We start from the raw sequence: 23394 nt of genomic DNA on the forward strand, positions 1-23394 counted from the left end.
TAGGTAGACAATAAAATTACCCAGAATTTGGCTGTGTAATCTGTTTTCTAAAGACTTCCTAAAAGTTCAGAAGATTGTTCACCTGGTCATTTTAATAAGGAGTAGTTATTTGTCGAAGTAGGTCATACTGCACCTATTTGGCACACTTAAGAGACATTCAAGTGCTGGAGCAGGACTTGAACACTTATGTTGGAATATGGCTCTGTTGTTTGAAATCTAGAACAGATGCCATTTTCTTTGCTTTTCTGAAACAGACAATAGCTTTAATAGTGCAAGTCCACAAGTTGTTATAAAGTATTTCTGAATCTGATTCTTTGTCTTCCTTTGAAGTCTGAATTGCTGCTGTCCTAAAAATTGATTCCCAAAGGCAGGAAAATGTTCTTAAGAAAAATCTCTTTTGTTCTTGAGGTATTTATTATGACATCTCAAAAAAAAAAAAAAAATCTAGAACACTATTAGTTAATTTTTGAAGTGATAACCAAATGTTGCTCACTAGAGAGGGGAAATCATATGTATTATACTTCACATTTTCCTATAGTCTAAATGTGTTAATTGAAAAATTGTCACAACTGAGTTAGTATATTTGGATTGAAGCCATTCAATATACTGCCATACTACATTAAAAGAAACTGAAATACTAATTAGATATAAATTGATTTGACATTCATTGACACGAAGCAGAGTTTTGTATAGTCTGTGGTCTTATAGGAAATTTCTAGACCCCATCGTCCACCTTTCATGATAACCTGATTAATTCCATGCAGGAGAGCACAAATGAAGGGGGCACTGTTACTTTTTCAGCTTGTGGGCCAGGCCCAGTAGTTACCTCTCTCTGTGCATTGTGGATTCAGTTGTGCTAGTCTGTTCAGAGCCAAATTATGTGTCTTCCCCTATGCATACAGGATTACAGAGCTCCCCCTGTGTTTTTTATGCTCCCTCCGCATACCTCAAGTAGCATGAAAGGCGTTGCCACACTTGGGTGAATTTCATCCTTTGAATACAGTTGTTACTGAGCAGAGCACCAAACTGGAAATAGCTACCTGCCTTCTTTTCCTAGGTCTGTCACTGTCTGATCTTGGACAAATTGCTTTGCCTCTCTGTATGAATTTCACCATCTGTTAAATGCTTTCTAAAGCTTTTGAGGTGAACAGATGAAAAGTGCTGTGTAAATGCAGAGTATTTACTAATATTGTCTCTAGATTTGATGTTATCCCATCTTAAAATATACTTGGAGGCAGAGGAGGGGATTAACAGAATGTCCCACTATATTTTCCACTGAATGCATCCGAAGAAGTGAGCTGTAGCTCACGAAAGCTTATGCTCAAATAAATTTGTTAGTCTCCAAGGTGCCACAAGTACTCCTTTTCTTTTTGCGAATACAGACTAACATGGCTGCTACTCTGAAATTTGTTATTACAGGTGTTTATGTTCTGTGTAGCATGAAAATAGAAAGTTGAATGAATGTCTAAACAGTCACTTACCACTTCGTTTTACTTTTTTTTTTACAGCTTCCACCCGTTTTGTGAAGTGTGAAAAATGTCACCATTTTTTTGTTGTGCTGTCAGAGGCAGACTCAAAGAAGAGCATCATTAAAGAGCCTGAATCAGCAGCAGAAGCTGTGAAATTGGCATTCCAACAAAAGCCACCTCCTCCACCGAAAAAAGTATGGTTCTTAATTTCACTGCAGTTTACTTATCTGCATTATAGCATATTTGAATGTTTTAATTTTAAAAATCCTGTATCAAAGCTTAACGTTCAATTTGGACATCACTCCAAGAAATGATAAAAATTAGTTCTCCCAGATTTAAAGATTTACTGCTCGTATTCTATAGGACATAGTGAAGTATTTTATTGAAGGAAAAATTGTTAGTTTCATAATATTTGGTTGTATTTATGTACTGGATAGTTAATACTCAGTTCCATAACCTTTATTAGTTTATATCACAGACCATGAAACAAAATTTAAAAATCAAGTCTGTTTAGATCAGTTAGTATAGCCTCCATTTATGGGCCATGCACATTGTGCTCCAAAGCCTTGGAGTTCAGCTCCTTTTATGCATTAGAATTTCAGAATTTGATGTCTCTCTTAAACTCAGGTTTTGTTCAGTTTTAGATATCTGTTGTCTGTATTTATTAATTTTGTACCTGTGGCACCCTGTAATGCTTTGATGGTGCATGGGTGGCTTAGAAATATAATTATTTTTATTTATTTATTAAGTTAATTTTATTTTTTAGATTTACAACTACCTCGACAAGTATGTTGTTGGTCAGTGTTTTGCTAAGAAGGTGCTTTCAGTCGCTGTGTACAATCATTACAAAAGAATATACAACAATATCCCAGCTAATCTGAGACAGCAAGCAGAAGTTGAAAAGCAGACTTCTTTAACACCAAGAGGTTTGTAAAATGCTTCATATTTTTCTGATAAAGTATATTGTCTCTGTGGACTTTTCTCCTGTACTCATGCAATATTGCCATATATGGTGCTATAATAAATGTAAGCAGTTATTGTGCATGTAAAACTTGGGATGAATTCAGTGGTATGTGATACCTGCATGAAGCATATATTATTGGCTCCTTAAATGATTTTGTTGGATATGTAGGTATAAATGCTAGATAAAAGCAAACATTTTCAAAAACTTCTATTAATATGTTTATTAGAGCATAAGCTTTCGTGAGCTACAGCTGCTCTAATAAATTTGTTAGTCTCTAAGGTGCCACAAGTACTCCTTTTCTTTTTGCGAATACAGACTAACACGGCTGCTACTCTGAAACCTTCTATTAATATGTATGCCTCCATTAATATATTTCAATAAAAGGTTTGCTTAGATTTAAAGCTTCTGAAATGTTTGCAACTGCTTTTTCATATGCTGCAATCTTGTCAGTGCATGAGAACCAGCAAGTAAAGTGAATTGTCTTTGTTTGCCAAGCTGAGTGATGTGCAAGAAGTAAAGATGTAACACAAATGACTAAAAGTAAATAACTTTTAACACTCGTTAATTGAAAGTAATTTTAAATTTTCTTAGTTTTGTTCTGTATTTAAATGATTTTTAGCTGCATGGTGTACTTTTTAACCTTTGACTAGTTGTAAATTTTGTAACTTATGGCATCATGGGCATTTTCTAACTTATAAAAATATTTTTAGCATCTGTTGGTGGCACTCTTTCAGGTGAATCTGACATTACGTTATAAAGTGAGCCTATTAACATTTTCTTAATCTGCTTTACTACTTGAGCAACAGATTTAGTGTTCAGTTGCAAGCAACAACTAAGGGGGGGGGGTTAAGAGAGAAATTGTATTCTATTTAGTATAACCTGATGAATAATTAACTACATATTTTTGCTCCTAAGTCAACAGAAACTGTTGGTCAGTTTAATATTGTTAAATATCCAACAAGTTCATATGAGGTTACTTGTTGGCAGTGCTTTAGCTGCACAATAATTATGCAGTAGTATCAGTTTACTTTATTTTTAGAAGTGAGATTAAATTATGATAACTGATTCAAGGCTCAGTTTGATCTATAAAGAGTGTCATTCTGAATTGAAATCTAAGGCTTCGTATGCTAACTGCATACAAAAATGATGCTTTAATAGTCATATAGTCTGTATATTATCTTAAAACTGTTTCTGATTTCTAATTGTATTATTTATATGTATTGCAGTTCTGACTAATGGTCTAAGCACAGACCAGGATCTCATGCTAGGCGCCATACAGACACAGAACAGAGACACTTCCTGCCCCAGAGAGAGTTAAAATGAACAATTATAATTGATAGTCTTTTAAAATATGTAGAATAATCTTATATCAAAGTATTACAATGCTAGTTTAAGATAATTTTTTAAAATCAGATTAAAAATGGGATGGTTTTGTTACTAAGTGTCTTGTATTTTAAGATTTTGATGTAGAAACAGCTAAGTTATTGTAATCAAGAGGAAGCAGGTAGTCAGTTTTAGATGACTAAGTAGTCCCAAATAGGGAGCTCTTAGATCTGATAAATAAAAGCTAACATGGGTATTTCTTGTTTGTAAGAGGTTGATTACACCATGAAATGTATTCAGAAGAGGGCAAGAGGTGGAGCAAATATAATTTTTTTTTATATTACTGTTTTCATCCTCTCTCTCTTAGAATTAGAAATAAGAAGACGGGAGGATGAGTACAGATTTACAAGTAAGTGAACTCTCCTCATGTCCTCCTCTGCAATATCTACCTTGAAATTAACATCCAAACAGTAGTTTAGTGGTGGCTTGGTAGAAATTATGGGCCAAATCCTGCTTACTTTTATTCAGACAAGTAGTCCATTGACTTCAAAGAGCATTTGTGACTGAGGCGAACAGGATTTGACCTTGTATATAATTCTACATGGAAGGCAGGTAAAGTGTTAACCCACAAGTTTCTAAATAAGTATTTTTACCAAGAATTAACCTTGATTAAAAAGAGTGAAATATTAGACTTATTTACTCAGAGATATTTGCAGTGTATATTTTCCTTGAATTTCTATCTGACACCAAATGTCTAAGGCAAAGGGAAATGTGAATCACTGCCTAGTAGGTAATGCCTCATGCCAACTTTTGTATAGTATTAATCCTTCAATGTTATATTAATGTATTTGCTACATCGTAGTTGTACTCTGAAAAGTAACTGTCAAAATGACATTGTGCTGTTCCATGTTTGTCTCATTGACACCTGGTCACATTTGCTCAGCTCACAAGTAAAGTATTTTTTCTAACTGCACGCTGTCTTTCAGACTGGGTTCTTCTTGCCTCATGCACCATCCATCTGTAATAAGGCTTCTGCAGACCAATTTATAATCCTAGTTACACCTGGTCAATTCCATTTTCTTTAAATTACAGAATTCTGACTTGCAATTGGAACTATTTAAAATTCTGCTGATGGACGAAAAGGAATAGAATCCAGTTCACACTCCTGTCTTTCTGTTGACACTGCAGTACTAACGAATAAAGAAGTGTTTAAAAAATAAAGACCTTAATTTACCACTAAATATTCATAGGTCACAGATCTGTTAGGAGTTATTTTTATAAAGTCACTTTTTAGAGTAACTGTACATTGTTTTTGTGTATATTAGTAGTTTGCCAGTTTTATCTAAGTTCTTATACTTTGCCAGCATTATGGTATCTTAGTGCCTTTTGTTTTTATATATTTATGTATAGGAGAAAATACTTGGTAACTTGCTTTGTGTGTGGACTACGAATTTTGTATGCACTTGTTTAATATACTAGAATGCTTTAGATAAGCTACTATACAATTTCTATTTCTCTTTGAAATATCTTCTCAAATATGTAAAAATCTTCTTATGGAATCATACACTATGTGAATGCAGTTCCTCTTTTTTTGGTGTTTATGCTAACTGTGTTTGTTGCAATCCAGTCTGTAGACTGCACTACTTTCTTAGGTAGGATTACTGGCTCACAGAACAAACCACTGAAAGATTACAAGAACCATCAGTTAAAATTTTAATTATGTGCTCAACAGTAGTGTCAGATTCTGCCAGTTCAGGTTAAACCTGGTTCTCAAACAATGCTTTTATTGTTAATTTCAGAACTTCTGCAGATTGCTGGAATAAGTCCCCATGGTAATGCTTTAGGAGCATCAATGCAGCAACAAGTGAACCAGCAGATGCCTCAGGAGAAACGAGGAGGTGAAGTACTAGATTCAACCCATGACGACATAAAGCTTGAAAAAAGTAATATTTTGCTGCTTGGACCAACTGGGTCAGGTATGTAACTTAACACTTCCGTAGATTTTGAGTACTTTGGGAACAGAAGATAAAAATATTTTTATTATGTTACCAGTTGAGTGAATAAAAACATGGCATAGAATCATATAAATGTAGGACTGGAAGGGGCCTCGATAGGTCATATAGTTCAGTCCCCTGTTCTGAGGCGGGATTTAATGTTGTCTAGAATATCCCTGACAGGTATTTGTTTAACCTCCAATGGTGGAGATTCCACAGCCTCCTAAGGAAGTTCGCTCCAGTGCTTAAACACCCTTACAGTGAGGAAGTTTTTCCTAATGTCTAACGTAAATCTCCCTTGCTGCAATTTAAGACCATTACTTCTTGTCCTGTCCTGTCCTGTCCTGTCCTAGGTGGATAAGGAGAACAATTTTTCACTCTCCTCTTTATAGCAACCTTTGACACACTTGAAGACTATTATGTCCCCACCCTCAATCTTCTCTTCTCCACACTAAACAAATGCATTTTTTTCCATCTTTCCTCATAGGTCATGTTTTCTAGACCTTTAATCATTATTGTTGCTCTTCTTTGGACTTTCTCCAATTTGTCTACATCTTTCCTGAAGTATGGTGCCCAGAACTGGACACAGTGCTCTAGCTGAGGCCTTATCAGTGCTGAGTAGAATGGAAGAATTACTACGTGTCTTGTTGACACTTCTGCTAATACATGCCTGAATGATGTTCGCTTTTATTGCAACAGTATTACATTGTTGACTCATTTAGTTTGTCATCCACTATAAGCCCCAGATCCTTTTCTGCAGTACACCTTCCTAGGGAGTCGTTTCCCATTTTGTATTTATGCAGTTGATTATGCCTTTCTAAATGTACTACTTTGCATTTGTCCTTATTGAATTTTATCATATTTATTTCAGACCATTTCTCCATCTTGTCAAGATCATTTCAAATCCTAATCTGGTCATCCAAAGCACTTGTTACCCCTCCTATCTTGGTATTGTTCCTAAACTTTATAGGCATACTCTCTATGCCATTATCCAAATAATTTTTGAAGATATTGACTAGAACCAGACTGAGGACAGATTTTGAATTTCTGTTTTAAGAAATTTCAGTCTCCGATGGCTCTCTTTGGCAGCTGCAGCTGGTTAATAACAGGAAAAACAGCAAAAAGTAGAAATGCTAAACTCCAGCCTTCGCTATATAGTATGTGCTTATCCTAAACTACAAGAAATCTATATTGAAACATGCTGAATGTTGAAGTTCACTTAAAAACAGATTGAAATTAGCCTTTCCCCCATGGGATAAAGTTAGCATTTAATTCTGCACTTCAGATCTGGGTACTGCCAGCTTATATTATACCTCCCTCCTTTCCAACTACCTGTCTGATCCAGTTTGCTCTCTGCCGTACTTCAAATGCATACACTATGATGATTTCTTTCAAGCACAGGACAATGTTGAGGGTAATCATTGGACTACAAGACAAAAGTACCATGCACAGTTTTTATATACTGATAATGGTGCCTGCAAATCATATTTTCAAAGGTCTTCAAATGCAAGAAGACAGGTGGCCATCTGGTGTTACCCATGGGTACCTCCGTACTGTGGAATGAGGGTGGCTCATCTTGGTCAAAAGTCAATTGCACTGCACGGTTCAGGCAGTTTTCCAGAACAATCATATAAATACCTTGCTAGAATCAGTTATAGGAATCATACCTCAGCTACTAGAAGTGAAAAACAGCAGTTACTATAAAGACTGATAGCGTGGAAACAGAATAGTCTGGAATCAGGTAGGGAAGAAAAAAATCAAAACACACTCTGCCTGGATAAAATTCAGTATCAGGAAATTCTGTGTGCTCAGAAAATAACCAGTTCTTAAACCCAATTTGTTGTAGGTGCTTTAATAAATATGGTTATGACATGCAAAATAATATGTCTACTTGAAACCTGATCTTCAGAGATGTGGAATACCCAGTGCAGTCAGGTTGTATTGTGTAGATGCTCCCATCTCTTAGGAGCAGGGTATTGATGAATGTAGTGACTTAGGCCTGGTAAATGCTGGGAACTTACTTCGATATACCTATGTCTCTCAGAGGTGTGAAAAATCCACAGCCCTGAGAGACGCAACCTAAGTTCCCTGTAAGCTGCGCAGCCACGCAGCAATCTATTCACTCTAGGTTTCACTCTAACACTAGAGGAAAAATAATGCCCATGTGCATGGCTGTAATTAAAATCTTTTAAACAACAAAATGCAGCTGCAAAGATGGTCTCTGTGATTTGTACCCCTAAATGGCAGCTGCAGTTGATGCATGGTATTTTATGACTCAGTGGTCCTGTACCCACCTGTGCTTAGCGTTGTTGGGAAGGGAGAAGAAGGCTATGTTACTGAATCTTCCTTCATTACACAGTTTTCTCCCCTTAATCAGTCATTAAAACCATGTTAAAAATATAACTGTCATGTAGCTAGAAAAAAATATGTTCATAGTTTGCAGACTTCTCATGGTAAGCTCAAGATATGTCCTGGTTAGAAAAAGATGCCGTTTCACCTTCTAAGCCACAGCTGCTGTTGGATCTAAAAAGGAAAAATTATATTTCAGTTTTTAAAATATGTCACTCAGAAGTCTCTGTGCATGTATGTAAACATACAAACATAGTAGGATACTATTTACTCAGTACTCTCCCAGTCAGTGTGACTATGCCACTCTACGTTTCAGTCAAAAGCCTGAATAAACAAATGAGGTTTGCACAGTGCCCTGAAAGTTAACCGATGAATGGCAATAACTTAACGTTTCATTTATATGGCACGCTGTTACATACACTACAGTTAACACAAGTTTGTGTGTTTAAATATTGTATCATAGGCAATCCTGAGCAAACTAATAGAATGTCTTTAAAATGTATGCAACTTGGCAGAATCAAAAGATGACAGCATACATTGTTTGATAAAGCTAGCTTACCCAGAAAACATTTGTTGAATGAATATATGAACATTTTGGCTTCAATTTAGCTGTCTGATGATAAAGAATGGCACACTAGTTTTGTTCATTGAGGAAAAATGTTTGATCTTCTATACTGCCACAGAAATAAATTATTAATATTACAGAACAACTAGTAGTTTTTTTTTTGTTTGTTTGTTTTAATTTTTAGGTAAAACCCTGCTGGCTCAGACTCTAGCTAAATGCCTTGATGTACCTTTTGCTATCTGTGATTGTACTACCTTGACTCAAGCTGGCTATGTAGGTGAAGATATTGAATCTGTTATTGCAAAACTACTGCAAGATGCCAACTACAGTGTTGAAAAAGCTCAACAAGGTAAACTTGAACTATGTGTTTTCTGATGTTTGTCCGCAAAATATACATGACCCAATTAAATTCTATAAGTTGGTGTCAAGAATCATTTTAATAGTTTAGCATTCTTGGTACGTATACTTGACTCTTATTTTATTGATTGATGAGAATTTTTAAAATTAATTTACTATTATGAACAGGTATAACAAGTTATTCCTTTATTATACAGCAAGTTGCTTATGTAACATTCAGCATTCTGTAACATTGCTATAGTAATCTCTTCTATTTAAGATGGCACTCTTCTCTGTGCATAGCTGCTATTTGTAAAGGAGAAATATAATCTTCTCTAAATATATTCCCTCCGCTTTTAGGAATTGTTTTTCTGGATGAAGTAGATAAGATTGGCAGTGTGCCAGGCATTCATCAGTTACGGGATGTAGGAGGAGAAGGTGTCCAACAAGTAAGTATGCAGTTATTTTGATGTCAGCCTTGTAAATCAAATCATTAAAGTACATGAAGTCCCTGATATTGTCTTGTCATGTTGCAGATATTGTATGTGTATAGATTCATATTTCATTAAATTCTAGGGTTAATCAAAAGTCCCTTACCCCCCATTCTCCTCTCCACCTCTCCCAAAAACCCTCAGTGGAATTGTTTTATTAGAAATCATCCTTATCTGCTTTCAAGTATCAAATTACTTAAACTAAAAAACATGACATGCATTTTTTTCACTTTCTCCAAAACCCTTCATCACTGATGTCTCATGGAGAAATTTGAAAAACATTTTTTAGAAACAATTCTTCTCATATGGGAGGTAGCATGTAAAAGATGACCATCTAGGTTTAGTTCCCATCTCTACCACTGGCTGTTGATGTGGCCTTTGATAAAATTCTCAAGTACTTGAGACGTGTGAGCCAAGTCCTGCTTATCATATCAGGTGGTCTGTCTCGTTGAATCAGGTGTGAGTAGGTAACAAGATTTGATGTGCATTCTGTTCTAAAGCTATAATGTGGATTCTTTATTTACTGCTTTTATGTCTCTGTTTTTACTTAGGGCTTGTTAAAGTTACTAGAAGGTACAATAGTAAATGTTCCAGAAAAAAATTCCCGTAAGTTACGTGGAGAAACGGTGCAAGTTGATACAACAAACGTCCTCTTTGTAGCTTCTGGTGCCTTTAATGGTCTTGACAGAATCATCAGCAGGAGGAAAAATGAAAAGGTGAGAACGCATTGTTTTAGACTAGCTCTTTTTAGCTGTATTGAAACAATGTGTAGTGGCTCTTTTGCTAATGTATTTTTAGAACCCTCTAACTGCACCTAGAAAACTGAATTCTAGTGCTAAAAAGTTAATTGAAGGTGTTGTAATGTCCCTTAATTTTTAAAAATGGGGTATCTGTGAACAATTCCATTGGGAAGGTGTCCTACCATCACTTTCCTTAAAATGTATGATATGATGCATAGAAAGCTTGAAGCAGAGAACAAGCATTGGAAACTCTCTCTCTTTTTATATTTAATCCCCTTTATTTATCAGCAGTTGGAGATATACAACTTTGCTCTCTTTTGGATGACATAATAAGCCTACATAGAGCTATATTATTGGGTCAGTTTTCCATTTCCAGCAGATGTCTAAAGTTCTGACCCCAGCTTGCTGGGTATTTGTAAAGCTTTTTGGTTTAGTTTTTTATTAGAAGTTCATCTGTTTCGCTTTGGAAGAGTACTTTTTATTGTTAGAGGGTACTCGTATCACATACTACTTAGTACGAGGTATGTAATGTAATCACATTTTAATTTGTGAAAAGTATATATAATTCTTTCATGCCCTGTCAGTAGTCACTATTTGTTAGTGCCTTGCTGAGAGAACTACATGTTACAACAGGTTTCTGTTAATTCATACAACATTAAAATTAAAGTTCTTCATACATACATTCTTGAAACAGTTAATTTGTAATTAAAGCTGATTGGTCATTTCAGTTTTAGTGCTGTCATTGGTGTATTCCAATATGCATATGCAACCAAATTTATATAAAGCAAGCATGAAACTGTAGCTCTTTCATGAACATGCAGTGTTTATTTTGCAGTATCTTGGTTTTGGCACGCCATCTAATTTGGGGAAAGGCAGAAGGGCTGCTGCAGCAGCTGACCTCGCTAACATAAGTGGGGAGTCCAATACACAGCAAGATAGTGAAGAAAAAGATCGCTTGTTGCGGCACGTGGAAGCCAGAGATCTTATTGAATTTGGCATGATTCCAGAGTTTGTGGGACGTTTACCTGTGGTGGTTCCGCTGCATAGCCTGGATGAGAAAACACTTGTACGGATTCTTACTGAGCCACGAAATGCTGTGGTTCCTCAATACCAGGCATTATTCAGCATGGACAAGGTTCGATATTTTTTTTGTCTTACTAATTGACATCCTCTTGGTATCCTTGTTATGGAATTCATGTTAAGGCGTTTTCAGTATAAAGATATACTGTCTGCTTTATGACTAAAGAAAATAAACTCGTCTTATCAAAGCATGGTAAGTAATGGGAGTTGCATAAATCCCCGCTCATTGGGAGAAACCCTATTCATTGCCTCAGTGACTACATTAGTTGCCAGTGCTTGGAAATTTTCAGGGATAAAGAGATTAGCAAGATCTTATTACATTTATTGGGCTTCTCTTAAGTAATCAAAAAACTATGAGAAATGTGTACAAATGTATTCTTTCTTTTCGATATCTTAAGAGCACTATATCAAATTTGGCCAACCGTGTATGCTGTAATTTCTTGTAAAATTGCTGAATTTTCAGAATATCTATCTTCAGTGTAGGAAAACATTGCCTGGTCTCACTAAAGATATAATGGAATTACTAGAATAATTCTATTAGCTAGATATTTTTGTGTTCTATTTTGGAAACAGGTTTCAAAGCTACTTTTGATTTGAGTAGCTTATGGCTTGGGGAAAGGGTTTTTTCCTAATCTGCTATGCCTCCACTATTTGCTTTCTCAGAAATAAGCCTTTTAATCATAGTCTTCCCCTCAGAAGTGTTAAAGTATGAGATGCTTGAAATTCTTTCTAGAAACTGAAAACATTCCAAGGCACGTGCTAAATTTCACTAATTAGCTTGCCTTTATAGTAGCTTATTCCCTTCACTCCCCATCTCCACATTTGTTTGTTTAGTTAGATTATAAACCAGTTGCAGGGACATTGTCTTCATGCTTGTCTCTATAAAGCACCTAGTGTATTGGTACTATAGAAAAAATAATCTGGCCCTTTTTCTAATAACGTGTATTATAACCTATTAGTGCCTAATTCAAGAGCCTGATCTATATTAGAAAATTTTACATTGTTTGATGCTCCTGCTGCATTTGTAGAACACTGTTCACACCCAAAGAAGCCTCCAGTGTTCTTCCCACACTTATTAGACCAGATTCTTTCAGAAGATTTAATAACTAGTTACAACTTAATTGGTTCAGTCTGAATCAGTTTAGTGCCACTGTGGATGAAGACAAGTTGAAATAGTTCAACTAGTCCTCCCACTACAGTCCAAGCATGCACAAGTGGTCTTGCGAAATCTCCCTGAATGGGCAGAGGGCTTTGCAATGGAAATGTTTTAGGACAGCACTGGTGTGTGGTTGCAAGGCAAAACTTAAAAGTAATTCTTAAAATTAAATGGCTTCTGGGGAAACGTTTTAACTAGTTTGTACTTAAATTCAATGGTTCTGTTACAAGTGCTTGGGTCTGCAGTGTAGACAAGAGGCCAGTAGTAAATACACCGGTACAGAATCTAAGCAAATGGCCTTCATAACCCATTATTCATCATTATTGCTTTGTCTTGAATGCATCCTAGTCTCAATATGTAGCCATATTGAAATGGTAGGAGAAAGCATACTGTAATTGCAACTGAAAAGCAGGTAACTGAAGATATTTTTTTTTATCTACAATACAAACAAACTGAAAATTATCTGCAAACCATAATATTTTATTCCATTCATGACAAGTCAGCCCTCTAAATTGGGTGCAAATTTGTCCCATGTTTTTTTAATACACACTAGCATTAGTATGTATATAGTTGTGGTTTTCCTGTTGCTTTACTTGCGCAGTTCAAAGAACCTGTCCAAAAGAAAACTTCAAAAAAACCCTGAAAGGTGGGAGGTGCAAGAGCAGAAGATGACAAAATCATCAAAGAGCTTCTGTTAACATCTGTTCTATGGTGAATACGTTGTTTGGGTAAAATTTCCAAAAGGCGAATTAGAAGTGCTACTTAATGAACTAGCTATTTAATAAAATTTATCAAATTATTTTACAAAATGTATTGTTAAATGAAAGATGGGTAAACCGTGGATTTAGGAAAGTTACAAATGAAATATTTAACAAAGTGTAATGTATTCTTATGTATGTAGTGTGAATTGACTGTTACTGAGGATGCATTGAAGGCTATAGCCAGACTGGCGCTAGACAGAAAGACTGGTGCAAGAGGTCTTCGATCTATAATGGTAAGTGTGCAGCCTTTTTAAGGGGGTATTATCAGCCTCAGTAGGTGTAGATAATGTATTTTGAATGTAAGTATTCTTCTTGCCAAGACAACTTATACTAAAAAAGGATCTCTAAGTGGGATATTAAGATCTACAAAGTAAATTTCTTCCTAATGACAATAGCTAGTCAGATTTCTTCCAGTACGGTATCCACTATTATGAAGTGACTTTCAGAACTACTTTTGTGCAAAGCATTGTATACATTCTTTTTTTACTTTTCTCTTTGCTCATAGGAAAAGTTATTGCTGGAACCCATGTTTGAAGTACCCAATTCTGACATTGTATGTGTGGAGGTTGACAAAGAAGTTGTGGATGGCAAAAAAGAACCAGGATACATTAGGTAACATAGGAATTGCAATTCCAAACCAGACTAATAGTCTAGACAGTTGTCCTAATACCTGACAGTCATCTGGTGCCTCATACCAATGTTTTCATTTGTTTTGTTTTTTAAATAAAATAAAGTTCTACACAGATACCTGTTCCAAAAATAATCTTCCGACTTTGTGTATATCATACATAGTTGGTAGATATAGGGCATTTAATGCATATTCTGTACTAGTGATTTTGGATTTTTTTTTATTACTATTGTTACATATTAAATCTAAATGTATTACATTCTGTTTTTAACTCTCCCCAGTGTGTGTTTCTTTAGAAACAGAGGGGAAAAAAGTGCATGATGAGTAAATTATGAATATATTACTAAGGCTATTTCAGTGAGTGGTTGTGTCATATTTGTTGAAAAGAAAAAATTCTGTGCTCTATGAGGGCCTCAGGACACTGGAACTTGCTCTCCCTTCCTTGGTTGGAAATAGCTGAATTTGATGATCTAGGCATGCTACAAAATACATCTGTCTGATAATATTTTTGAGATGGCAGAGAGTATGCTTGCCACAGGGATGAAGGGAATGGGATAAAAAGGTGTTCCTGCAGGTAGGTGTCTGGTTGGCTGAGTTCCTGTTGAAATTACTACTTTAATTCTGCTGGGATTTAATGGTTTTATTAGATCTTGGATTTTTTTTTCCAATCTAAATAAATAGCAGATGATGTGGAGAGGGGAGAGACAGTTGTGTGTTTAACATACAGGACTGGGAGTCGGGGTTCCTGTTTCTGGCAAGATTCCTTGTGTGATGTTCAGGAAGCTGCATAGCCTCTCTGTGCACTGGAGATGTAACATACAGCACTGGTAGAATTTCCCCTGGCTGGACACTTATCAGGCTGCTGTACTGAGCCTCTCGCACTGGACCCATGTGGTGTTCAGCTTTCCAGGGTCTCTGTAGGCAGCAGCACTGTTTCACTCCTTGGCCTCTTGACACATTTCCTGTGCACAAGCAATTTGTTACACCTTTTTAGAAATGGGACCATGTGGCCAAACTGCCCTAGGCCCAGTATCCCATCTTCCAATAGCAGCCAATGCCAGATGCTTCAGAGGGAATGAACACAACAGGGCAATTATTACACAATCCATCCCTGTCATCCTGTCATAACATCTAGCAGTTGGAGGCTTATGGACACCCAGAGCACTGGATTGCATCCCTGACCATCTTGACTAATAGCCTGATGGACCTATCCTCCAGGAACTTATCTAATTTTTTGAAACCAGTTATAGTTTAGCCTTCACAACATCCCCTAGCAATGAGTGCCACAAGCTGACTGTATGTTGTGTGAAGAAGTACTTCCTGTTTTTTATTTTAAAACTGCTGCCTGTTAATTTCATTGGGTGACTCCTGGTTCTTTGTGTTATGTGAAGGGGTAAATAAAACTTCCTTATTCACTTTCTCCACACCAGTCATGATTTTATAGACCTCTATCATATCCCATCTCAGTTGTTTCTTTTCCAAACTAAATAGTCCCAGTTGTCTTAATCTTTCCTCAGATGGAAGCTGTTCCATACCTGTAATCACTTTTGTTGCCCTTCTCTCTACTTTTTCCTTTTCTGATACATCTTTTTTGTATTTTTCCATTTCTTAGTACAACCAGAACTGCATGCAGTGTTCAGGTGTAGGCATACCATGGATTTATATAGTGGCATTATGATATTTACTGTCTTATTATCTATCCCTTTCCGAATGGTTCCTAACCATTTAGGTTAGCTTTTTTGACTGTCGCTGCATATTGAGCAGGTGTTTGCACGTTACAGTAGCCACGATTACTCCAAGAGCTTTCTTGAGTGGTAATAGCTAATTTTAGACCCCATCATTTTATATGTATAGTTGGGATTATGTTTTGCAGTGTGCGTAACTTTCCAATATCAACATTCAATTTCATCTGCTATTTTGTTGCCCAATCATCCAGTTTTGTGAGATCCCTTTGTAACTCTTCACAGCCTGCTTTGGACTTAACTATCTTGAGTAATTTTGTATCATCTGCAAACTTTGCCACCTCACTGTTTACCCCTTTTTCCAGATCATTTATGAATATGTTGAACAGCACTAGCCCCAGTACAGATCTCTGGGGACCCTGCTATTTACCTCTCTCCACTCTAAAAACTGACCATTTATTCCTACCTTTTGTTTCCTATCTTTTAACCAGTTACTGATCCATGAGAGGACCTTCCCTCTCATCCCATGACTGCTTACTTTGCTTAAGAGCCTTTGGTGAGGGACCTTGTGAAAGGCTTTCTGAAAGTCCAAGTTCACTGTATCCACAGTATTACTCTTGTCCACATGTTTGTTGACCCCTTCAAAGAATTCTAATAGATTGGTGAGGCATGATTTTCCTTTATAAAAGCAGTGTTGACTCTTCCCCAACAAATTGTATTAATCTATGTGTCTGATAATTGTTCTGTACTACATTTAGATTAAATCCTAGAAAAAGCTTCCTAACTGAAAGAACAGAAGGACAATAGAACAGACTGCCTAGGGAGGTTGTGAAAGCTCCTTTGCTGGAGGCTTTCAAAAGGAGGTTGGATAGCCATCTGTCTTGGATGATTTAGACACAATAAATCCTGCATCTTGGCAGGGAGTTAGACTAGAAGACCCTTGCAGTCCCTTCTAACCCTGTGATTCTCTAGTTTCAACCAATTTGCCTAGTACTCAAGTTAGGCTTCCTGGCCTGTAATTGCCAGGATCATCTCTGGGGCCTTTCTTAAAAATTGGCATCACATTAGCTATCCTTCCAGTCATCTGATACAGAAGCTGATTTAAGTAAAAGGCTACATACCACAGTTGTTAGTCCTACAATTTCATATTTGAGTTCCTTCAGAATTCTTGGGTGACTACTATGTGGTCCTGGTGACGTATTACTGTTTAATTTATCAATTTGTTCCAGACCAGTCTCTATTAACACCTTAATTTGGGACAGTTCCTCAGATTTCACACTCCCTAAAAAGAATGTCAGGTGTGGGAATATCCTTCACATCTTGTGCAGTGAAGAATTCATTTAACTTCTCCACAGTGGCTTAAGCACATTCTTCCCCAGAGTTCCACCTGGAAGGTACTGTGGTTTTACAGGTCACCTCTTCAGGGACATGTGAGAGAAAAAACAGACACTCTCCCAGGCTTTATAAGGGTTTCTAAACACAATTACTTTTTACTTGGGTAGAATGAGACACACACACATCTAGACATTATAACCTGTATGCTGTCCCCTGTTTGTTTCCTCACCACTCTAGAGCATTCTCTGGTCTTAGGACAAAGTTTCTGGGGTGCCCAGTATTCTTCTGCACATGGCTTCTCAAAATCATGGAGCGTCTGTCTCTCTGCCTGCCTCCTCTAATGCAGCTAGCTTCCTCTATCCTCAGCAGATCCAGCAGTAAAACGGCTCCCTGCTACAAAAGGCATGCCCCTCTCTCCTGTCCAATGCTTTGTCCAAAAGCCTGCCCCTTGGCTCTGAGAGTTCTTTTTAAACCCGTTTTGTCACTCCTGCCCCTTTTTCTTGTTTGGTGATTTTCCACTCTCCCCTCCCTGCAGAGAAGTTCAGGGAACTGTTCCTCTGAGCTCTAGCCAACCTATTGTCCCAATGGGTTCCCACCTGAATAGGCAACCCATTACAATTTAACAACTCAGCACCATCCCTGAGCTAGAAGGTTCATGACGCAGCACCTGCCAACTGGTGGCTGACTCACTACACCAGCGGTTCCTGAAGTGTGGGATTTGAAGTTGTGCTATCAGCTGATGGGGCGCAGCAATCTCTAGTATGCAGAGGATGCCATTTTGCTTCACACAGCATGACCTTGCATGCATGATCATGTGTGAGGTCATGCTCTTCAAAATGGCATCCTCCATGCTGTCTGAAGTCCCATGAGGAAATATTTCACTGAAGTGATGTCATGCCAGCAAAAAGTTTGGAGACCTCTGCTGAACACATTAAAGCATTTCATATCATCAACCGGAAGTCATAAGTTGTACGTAGACAGATTCCCAAAAACATCATAGGAGATAATACTATTATTCATCAAGTCAGTATTCAGGCTTAATTCTAAGGAGCTCAATCTGCAGGTAGAGAGAGGGGATTGTTGAAGTGTGAAGTGTTATCTTCAGTAATACTTGCGTTAAGTGTTAGGAAGTGCACTGCAAAATAACTGGGAGCCTGCAGTGTTTATTGGAAAGTTAAACTTTACCCTGTTGATTATTTCTGGTCATTTAATTTGTGGTAAAGAGTGTAAATAATTTTTCCTTTTCAAGAAAGTAAATAAAGTTTAATCAGTGAATTACCTTCCCAAGAGACATTTGAGACCAGTATTTAAAGCAGCACACATGCCATATCCAACTTGAAATGATGCTTTATGGAATACCTGTTTTTTTGTTTTTTGTTTTTTTTTTTTTTTTTAAATTGTAGGGCTCCGACTAAAGATACTTCTGAAGAAGAGTATGACTCAGGAGTTGAAGAGGAAGGCTGGCCTCGTCAAGCAGATGCTGCAAACAATTAAATAGTGTCAATGTTCTCCTGCATATAGTGTGTTTGGTTATTTTTAAGATCATTATCTGGCATTACAATCCGATACTGAAGGCATCGGATCTATCCTGGATATAATACATGGTCAAAAAAGTTAAAATATTTTTTAAAAAAATCAGATCATGTATTGTAACATCACATTGATTTATTCAGTGAACATTATTTGGACTTCAGTAGCATAATGTTCAAATATAAATTGTACATTACGTTTTGTTCAGTTTTTAAATAAATGTGCATTAACAAACAATTCTAGAAAGCAAAGACTGTTGCTTAAATGATGCTTGTGTCGCAAATAGTTAAATTTTACAATAATGTTATTCTACAAATGGGAAAACAAGTTTAATATAAAATAGAGGATAAGCAAACTTAATTTTGCATATATTTCACTCACTTGAGTTAAGTTCATTCACTGTAAATGTCAGTGTTAGATTTATGTCCATTTGGAACCCAGATGGATGCTGGAGAGACGTGTTACATTTGTCATGAAAAATTCCCTAGAAACTAGATTTTGAAAAAAATCAGATGTTTTATTTTTTTATGCAACTTTGCTCAAATGTAACACTAACTTGTTACAATAATTGGCTGCAGTACCAAACGTCATATCATTGTTTTCTTACCTTAGCATCACATGTACATTTTAATGGATCCTTTAGAATACTGTGAAAGCAAGTAGAACCAAAAGTCTGAATTTCTTTTGGAAGGAAACAATTTACAGGAAGTAGTAGACCATGTGGATTTAGAAATGGCCTAAAAATTTAAATATTAATGTTCTATATAGTACATTTTGTTTAAAGTATTGGAACATATCATGCATCAGTTTTTTGATGCCAGATATTTGCCCATCTATCTTCTTATAACATTAAAAGTTGAAAGAAAGTAAAGTGAATGTATAGTATTTTTGATGTAATCAGTAGACTGTTCATGAGTGCTTTTTTTTTTTTTATATAAAGTTACATGCTTAAATGCTGCATCTTGTGGTTTTTTTGTCTCTTGGTTTTAGACTTTCAGCAAAGCAAAAAAAGCCTTAGCTTTGTTTTACACTCTAATTAAATTGATCCTTTAGGAAAACATTTGTAAAACACTAAGGGACTTGTCTTGTATCTTTTTGATTATTTCAGAAATTAAAATCTATGCTGACAACTTCAATGTTTTGTTCTTCCTCGCAATATGTGGCTCTAAGTTATACTGACTTTTGTTTTGTTACAAGTTTTGAGTCAAGCTAGTTAATTTAATTAAAACATCCCTACTGTTTTTAGGCTAGAAATACATTGAATGTTTTAGATCAGAACGGGTACTGTTCTATTGGCCCACGCCTTCATTTCTTCACTAGTGGTTCAGAATTAACATGGTTTAAGTCAGTCAGGTAATACATACATGGTTGTATAGAATGGACACAATAAATATAGATTTAATCAGATGCAACAGAATTTCTGTTGCAATTTCTGTTTTTCTTCTAGTTAAACTACCCAGTAATGGTTCAGGAAAGGCTGCTCTCAGGGTTCAAGATACTTCCGGGAGAAGCAATGGTAGATTATAATATAGACTTATCTGACTTCCAGTTTTGGTAACTTTAACCTCATTTTCCTTTTTGTAGAATGAAATTCAAATAGCTTTTAATTGTGTTAATTCTTTTTTTAAATGATTTGAGAAATGTTTTAGTGAAAATAATTAAACAACTTAGTTTAATGTATAATCAAGAAATGTTTTTAAACAAATGCAGTATAACTACAATTTGTACTTCAAAAATTTGGCATTTGAATAAAACAAAGCAAATATTCATGAATTACAGATTTCTGTAGATGAAATATGAGACCTTAGTAATGGCACATAAAATGATTACACATTCTGGGAAATTTTTGAGTTATGTTCAGGATCCTTATTAAAAAGCTGAATTAAGTTGTATACAGTATTTACATATTGAGCTTTCACAGTTGAGTCCACTTACATATTTTTAGACAATTTTGAATCTGTGTAGTAGAATAATGGTTCTTTGGGAATTATGCAAGCTAATCATGACTATTTTCATATTCTTAAAATTTAAAGGTACATATAACAAAAGTAAATAAAGTAAAGTAGCTGTAACTTGGGAAAATGAAATCTGTTTAATATAAATTGCCTTTGATTATCCCCATTATTATTGCCAGGTAAATGCTTCTTCCGCTAACTGTTTAATTAAAAAGTTACCTAATTATAATAGGTTCTTAAGGGCCACCCTCTTGCATCTTCATGCTCATTTGAAATCTTGTTCTCAAGTTGATATAGTGGGGAGTGAGCCTTTTTAGAGCTGCCTTCTGTATAGTCAGTTACAGACAGTAACTGCCTTACTGAAATGCTTGCTTTATTCTCTTTGGATACTACTGAGCCAAGGGAAATGTCAGACTTAAATGAAATGCTGTCAAAAATAGCAATAAAAAGGCTAGAATGATGGTATAAGTGAAGATCAGTGTGGTTTTTTTTTTTTTTGAAATGCATCAAACCAATATTTGTGATGGAAAGAGGGAAGAAGAGTTTTACATGTGTATACATCTCATTGAGAAAGTACATTGTATTAGCAATTGTGGCAGTTATCTGTGTCAATTCCTTGCACTGTGATGGAATGAGTTGCATAATGGACCCCACCAAAGGTCTAGGAGAAGAGGTTGGATTTGGCTTTTTGCAAAGAGTTTTACAAATTTGACTATATGTTCATTACTCTGGGGACACAAATGTGCAAAGGGAAATTCTAGGAACCAGCTGGAGAAGACTTTTTCAACAGGCTTCAAAAACATTTCAAACTAAAGCAAATTGGTTCTGCGCTGTTGTGGATCGAGAAACTGAAAAGGTTAAATTAGACCCTCACCTGTTTCATTTAGTACTGTCTGTGCAATCATAGCTTCACTGCTCCTGGAAACTGAGCTGGGGATGGGGTTTATGGAAATGGAATAGATATCCATACTCTGCAGCTGAAAGGAGTTAGAATAGCAGGAGTGTGGCTGGCCAGGCAAACCTATAGCAGAGCAGTTCAACTGCTAGTTTGGCTAGAAAGAACATATTGGAGCAGCTGGGAGTAGACTGGTGCACTATAACAAGTTTTTGATCACTTAGCTGGAGCAAACAAGGCCATAGTAGTAGCTAATCATGTCAATATGTATTTTTCTGACTTGGCTATATTAAATAATGTCTTGTAACAGTCAAGTAATACATAATGTTTTGTAATTACCTCTGTTGTGCATTAATTCTGCTCTTTCTTGTGACGTTCTACTGTTGCCTGCTGCATCTGTGCACATGCAATAGTCGATTATTGCACTCTGTTAGGTCATGGGAAGAGGATTTGCACTCAAGCAGCTGGCATTGCAGATGTATTGAGGCCAGCTGTGTAGCCCCACTTGACCATTGTGATTCTAGTTGGCTAACTCCATGGTGGAGTCAATTAAGGCAATGCCATATACTTAAGCCCTTACCAAATTCACAGTCCATTCTGGTCAATTTCATAGCCATAGGAGTTGGAAATTAGTCAATTTCATGTTTTCAGATCTTTACATCTGAAAAATCATGGGTGGTGTAACCTGGGGGTCCTGAAAAGAAAGTCATGAGGGAGGAGGTTGCAAAGCAGTTTTGTGTGTGTGTGGGGCGGGATTGCCACCCTCACTTCTGTACTGAAGGCAGCAGCACTGGAGCCTCTGGCAGCTGCAAGAGGTTCCAGGAGGTAAATGGGGGTCTGATCTCCCCTGTGCTGCTGGCTGGGAGAACCCCAGCTGGAGGCTCCTAGCTGCTAGTCCCAGCTGAGCTTTGCTCTGTGCCTGCACTGTGGTTCTCTACGGGAGATCAGACTCACCTATGGGTACCTCACCCAGCTGCAAGGTACTCCCAGCTGCACAGGGGAGATCAGAATTACCTCCACCTCTGGCACTCAGAGCTTCCTGTAGGTGGGGTAGGTTCAGGAAGGTGGCTCTGATGTGCCCGTGCGCATGGCTGTGCAGGGGAAGAGTAAGTCCCGTTCCTCCCCAGACTAGCAGCTGGAGCCAGGGACAGGATAGTAGCCCCCCCAGATGGTGTGCCCCTAACCCTACTCCTTCTCCCTCCCAGTAGCTAGATGTCACGGGGAGGCCTGATTTCATGGTCCATGACATGTCTCTCATGGTAGTGAACTTGGTAGGGCCTTACATTTACTCCAGGCCTGATTGTGTGAGGTGGCAGGTGCTTGATTGGTAGGTGCCAGAGTGCACAGGCTACAAGATCATTCTCTGCTCGTTTGCAATAACTGACCCCTTGTCTGCTTGAGTGACAACGTTAGGGGTAGACGGGTGGCAAGAAAATGATGTGATTTCAGTCGATTCCTTATGGGTGTGTTAGAGCAGATCTCTTGGAGCAATGCAAGGTCTTGGTTGCTCAACTCTATGCCTAACGTCCCAGGACATATCCAGAGCAGCTCTAGCAATGAGGAAGATAGAGGCTTGTGATGTGGATAGGTTTAAGGTGTCCTGTAATACAGCCAGCGCTGCTGTTAAAGCACAGGGTCTAATTTCATTGTGTGAGGGGAGCGTGCCCCTTCCGCGCTACGCTCTCTGCAATGTGGGACCCCTTCTAGCAGGCTGCAGTAGTAGCTATAGGTTAGGAAAGGCTGGGCCGTGGTTTCAGAAATGACTGTTGTTGTTGCAGCTGCTTTCTGCTGTCACTGGCTGAAGGGAGCAGAGGGGGAAGAGGTTAGGGTGACCGATCCCCCTTCATACACCTCTCCCTTCACACTTATTTTTAGGTTCCCTAATCTATGTATGGTCAGACCCTTCTCCTTCCTGCACCTGCATCGCACCTCTCATCTTCTTCCCCCCCCCGCCCGAAGTCAGGGCTCTGCTCAGACCCCGCCCCCTTCATAAATATTCATAGACTGGGCCCCCCCGCCCCGACATTCATATTCATAAGCCCTTCACCGACCGCTCCTGGGGCAGCCCCGCTGCTGGCTCCTCCCCGCCGCCGGGGGGCGCTGTGAGCGGCGCAGCCCTGCCGGAAGCGCTCGCGCCGGGG

The 23394-nt window shown here is 37.5% G+C and overlaps 1 protein-coding gene and 1 long non-coding RNA gene across 5 annotated transcripts in view; one reads left to right on the forward strand and one right to left on the reverse strand.

The window, feature by feature from the left end:
- Positions 1 to 19406, forward strand: part of CLPX (caseinolytic mitochondrial matrix peptidase chaperone subunit X) — a 33050-nt gene extending 13644 nt beyond the window's left edge. For 2 of the 4 annotated variants that reach the window (XM_038419141.2, XM_043494508.1), the window contains 11 exons: positions 1509 to 1663; positions 2236 to 2395; positions 4124 to 4165; positions 5556 to 5732; positions 8849 to 9013; positions 9361 to 9449; positions 10043 to 10207; positions 11067 to 11366; positions 13369 to 13461; positions 13734 to 13840; positions 18277 to 19406. In XM_038419141.2, the coding sequence (XP_038275069.1) occupies positions 1509 to 1663; positions 2236 to 2395; positions 4124 to 4165; positions 5556 to 5732; positions 8849 to 9013; positions 9361 to 9449; positions 10043 to 10207; positions 11067 to 11366; positions 13369 to 13461; positions 13734 to 13840; positions 18277 to 18367 (1544 nt within the window). In that variant the 3' untranslated portion in view covers positions 18368 to 19406. The remainder of the gene's footprint in view (positions 1 to 1508; positions 1664 to 2235; positions 2396 to 4123; positions 4166 to 5555; positions 5733 to 8848; positions 9014 to 9360; positions 9450 to 10042; positions 10208 to 11066; positions 11367 to 13368; positions 13462 to 13733; positions 13841 to 18276) is intronic. The other 2 variants (XM_038419142.2, XM_043494509.1) reach the window with 1 other exon arrangement.
- Positions 6841 to 18277, reverse strand: LOC122456199. Its single transcript, XR_006274931.1, has 3 exons — positions 18153 to 18277; positions 8045 to 8273; positions 6841 to 6920 (listed from the first exon to the last, which is right to left on the reverse strand). It is a non-coding gene; the product is annotated as an uncharacterized LOC122456199 (long non-coding RNA).
- Positions 19407 to 23394: the final 3988 nt, after the last annotated feature.

This window comes from Dermochelys coriacea, chromosome 10, assembly GCF_009764565.3.
Source record: "Dermochelys coriacea isolate rDerCor1 chromosome 10, rDerCor1.pri.v4, whole genome shotgun sequence".
NCBI classification, from domain to species: Eukaryota; Metazoa; Chordata; order Testudines; family Dermochelyidae; genus Dermochelys; species Dermochelys coriacea.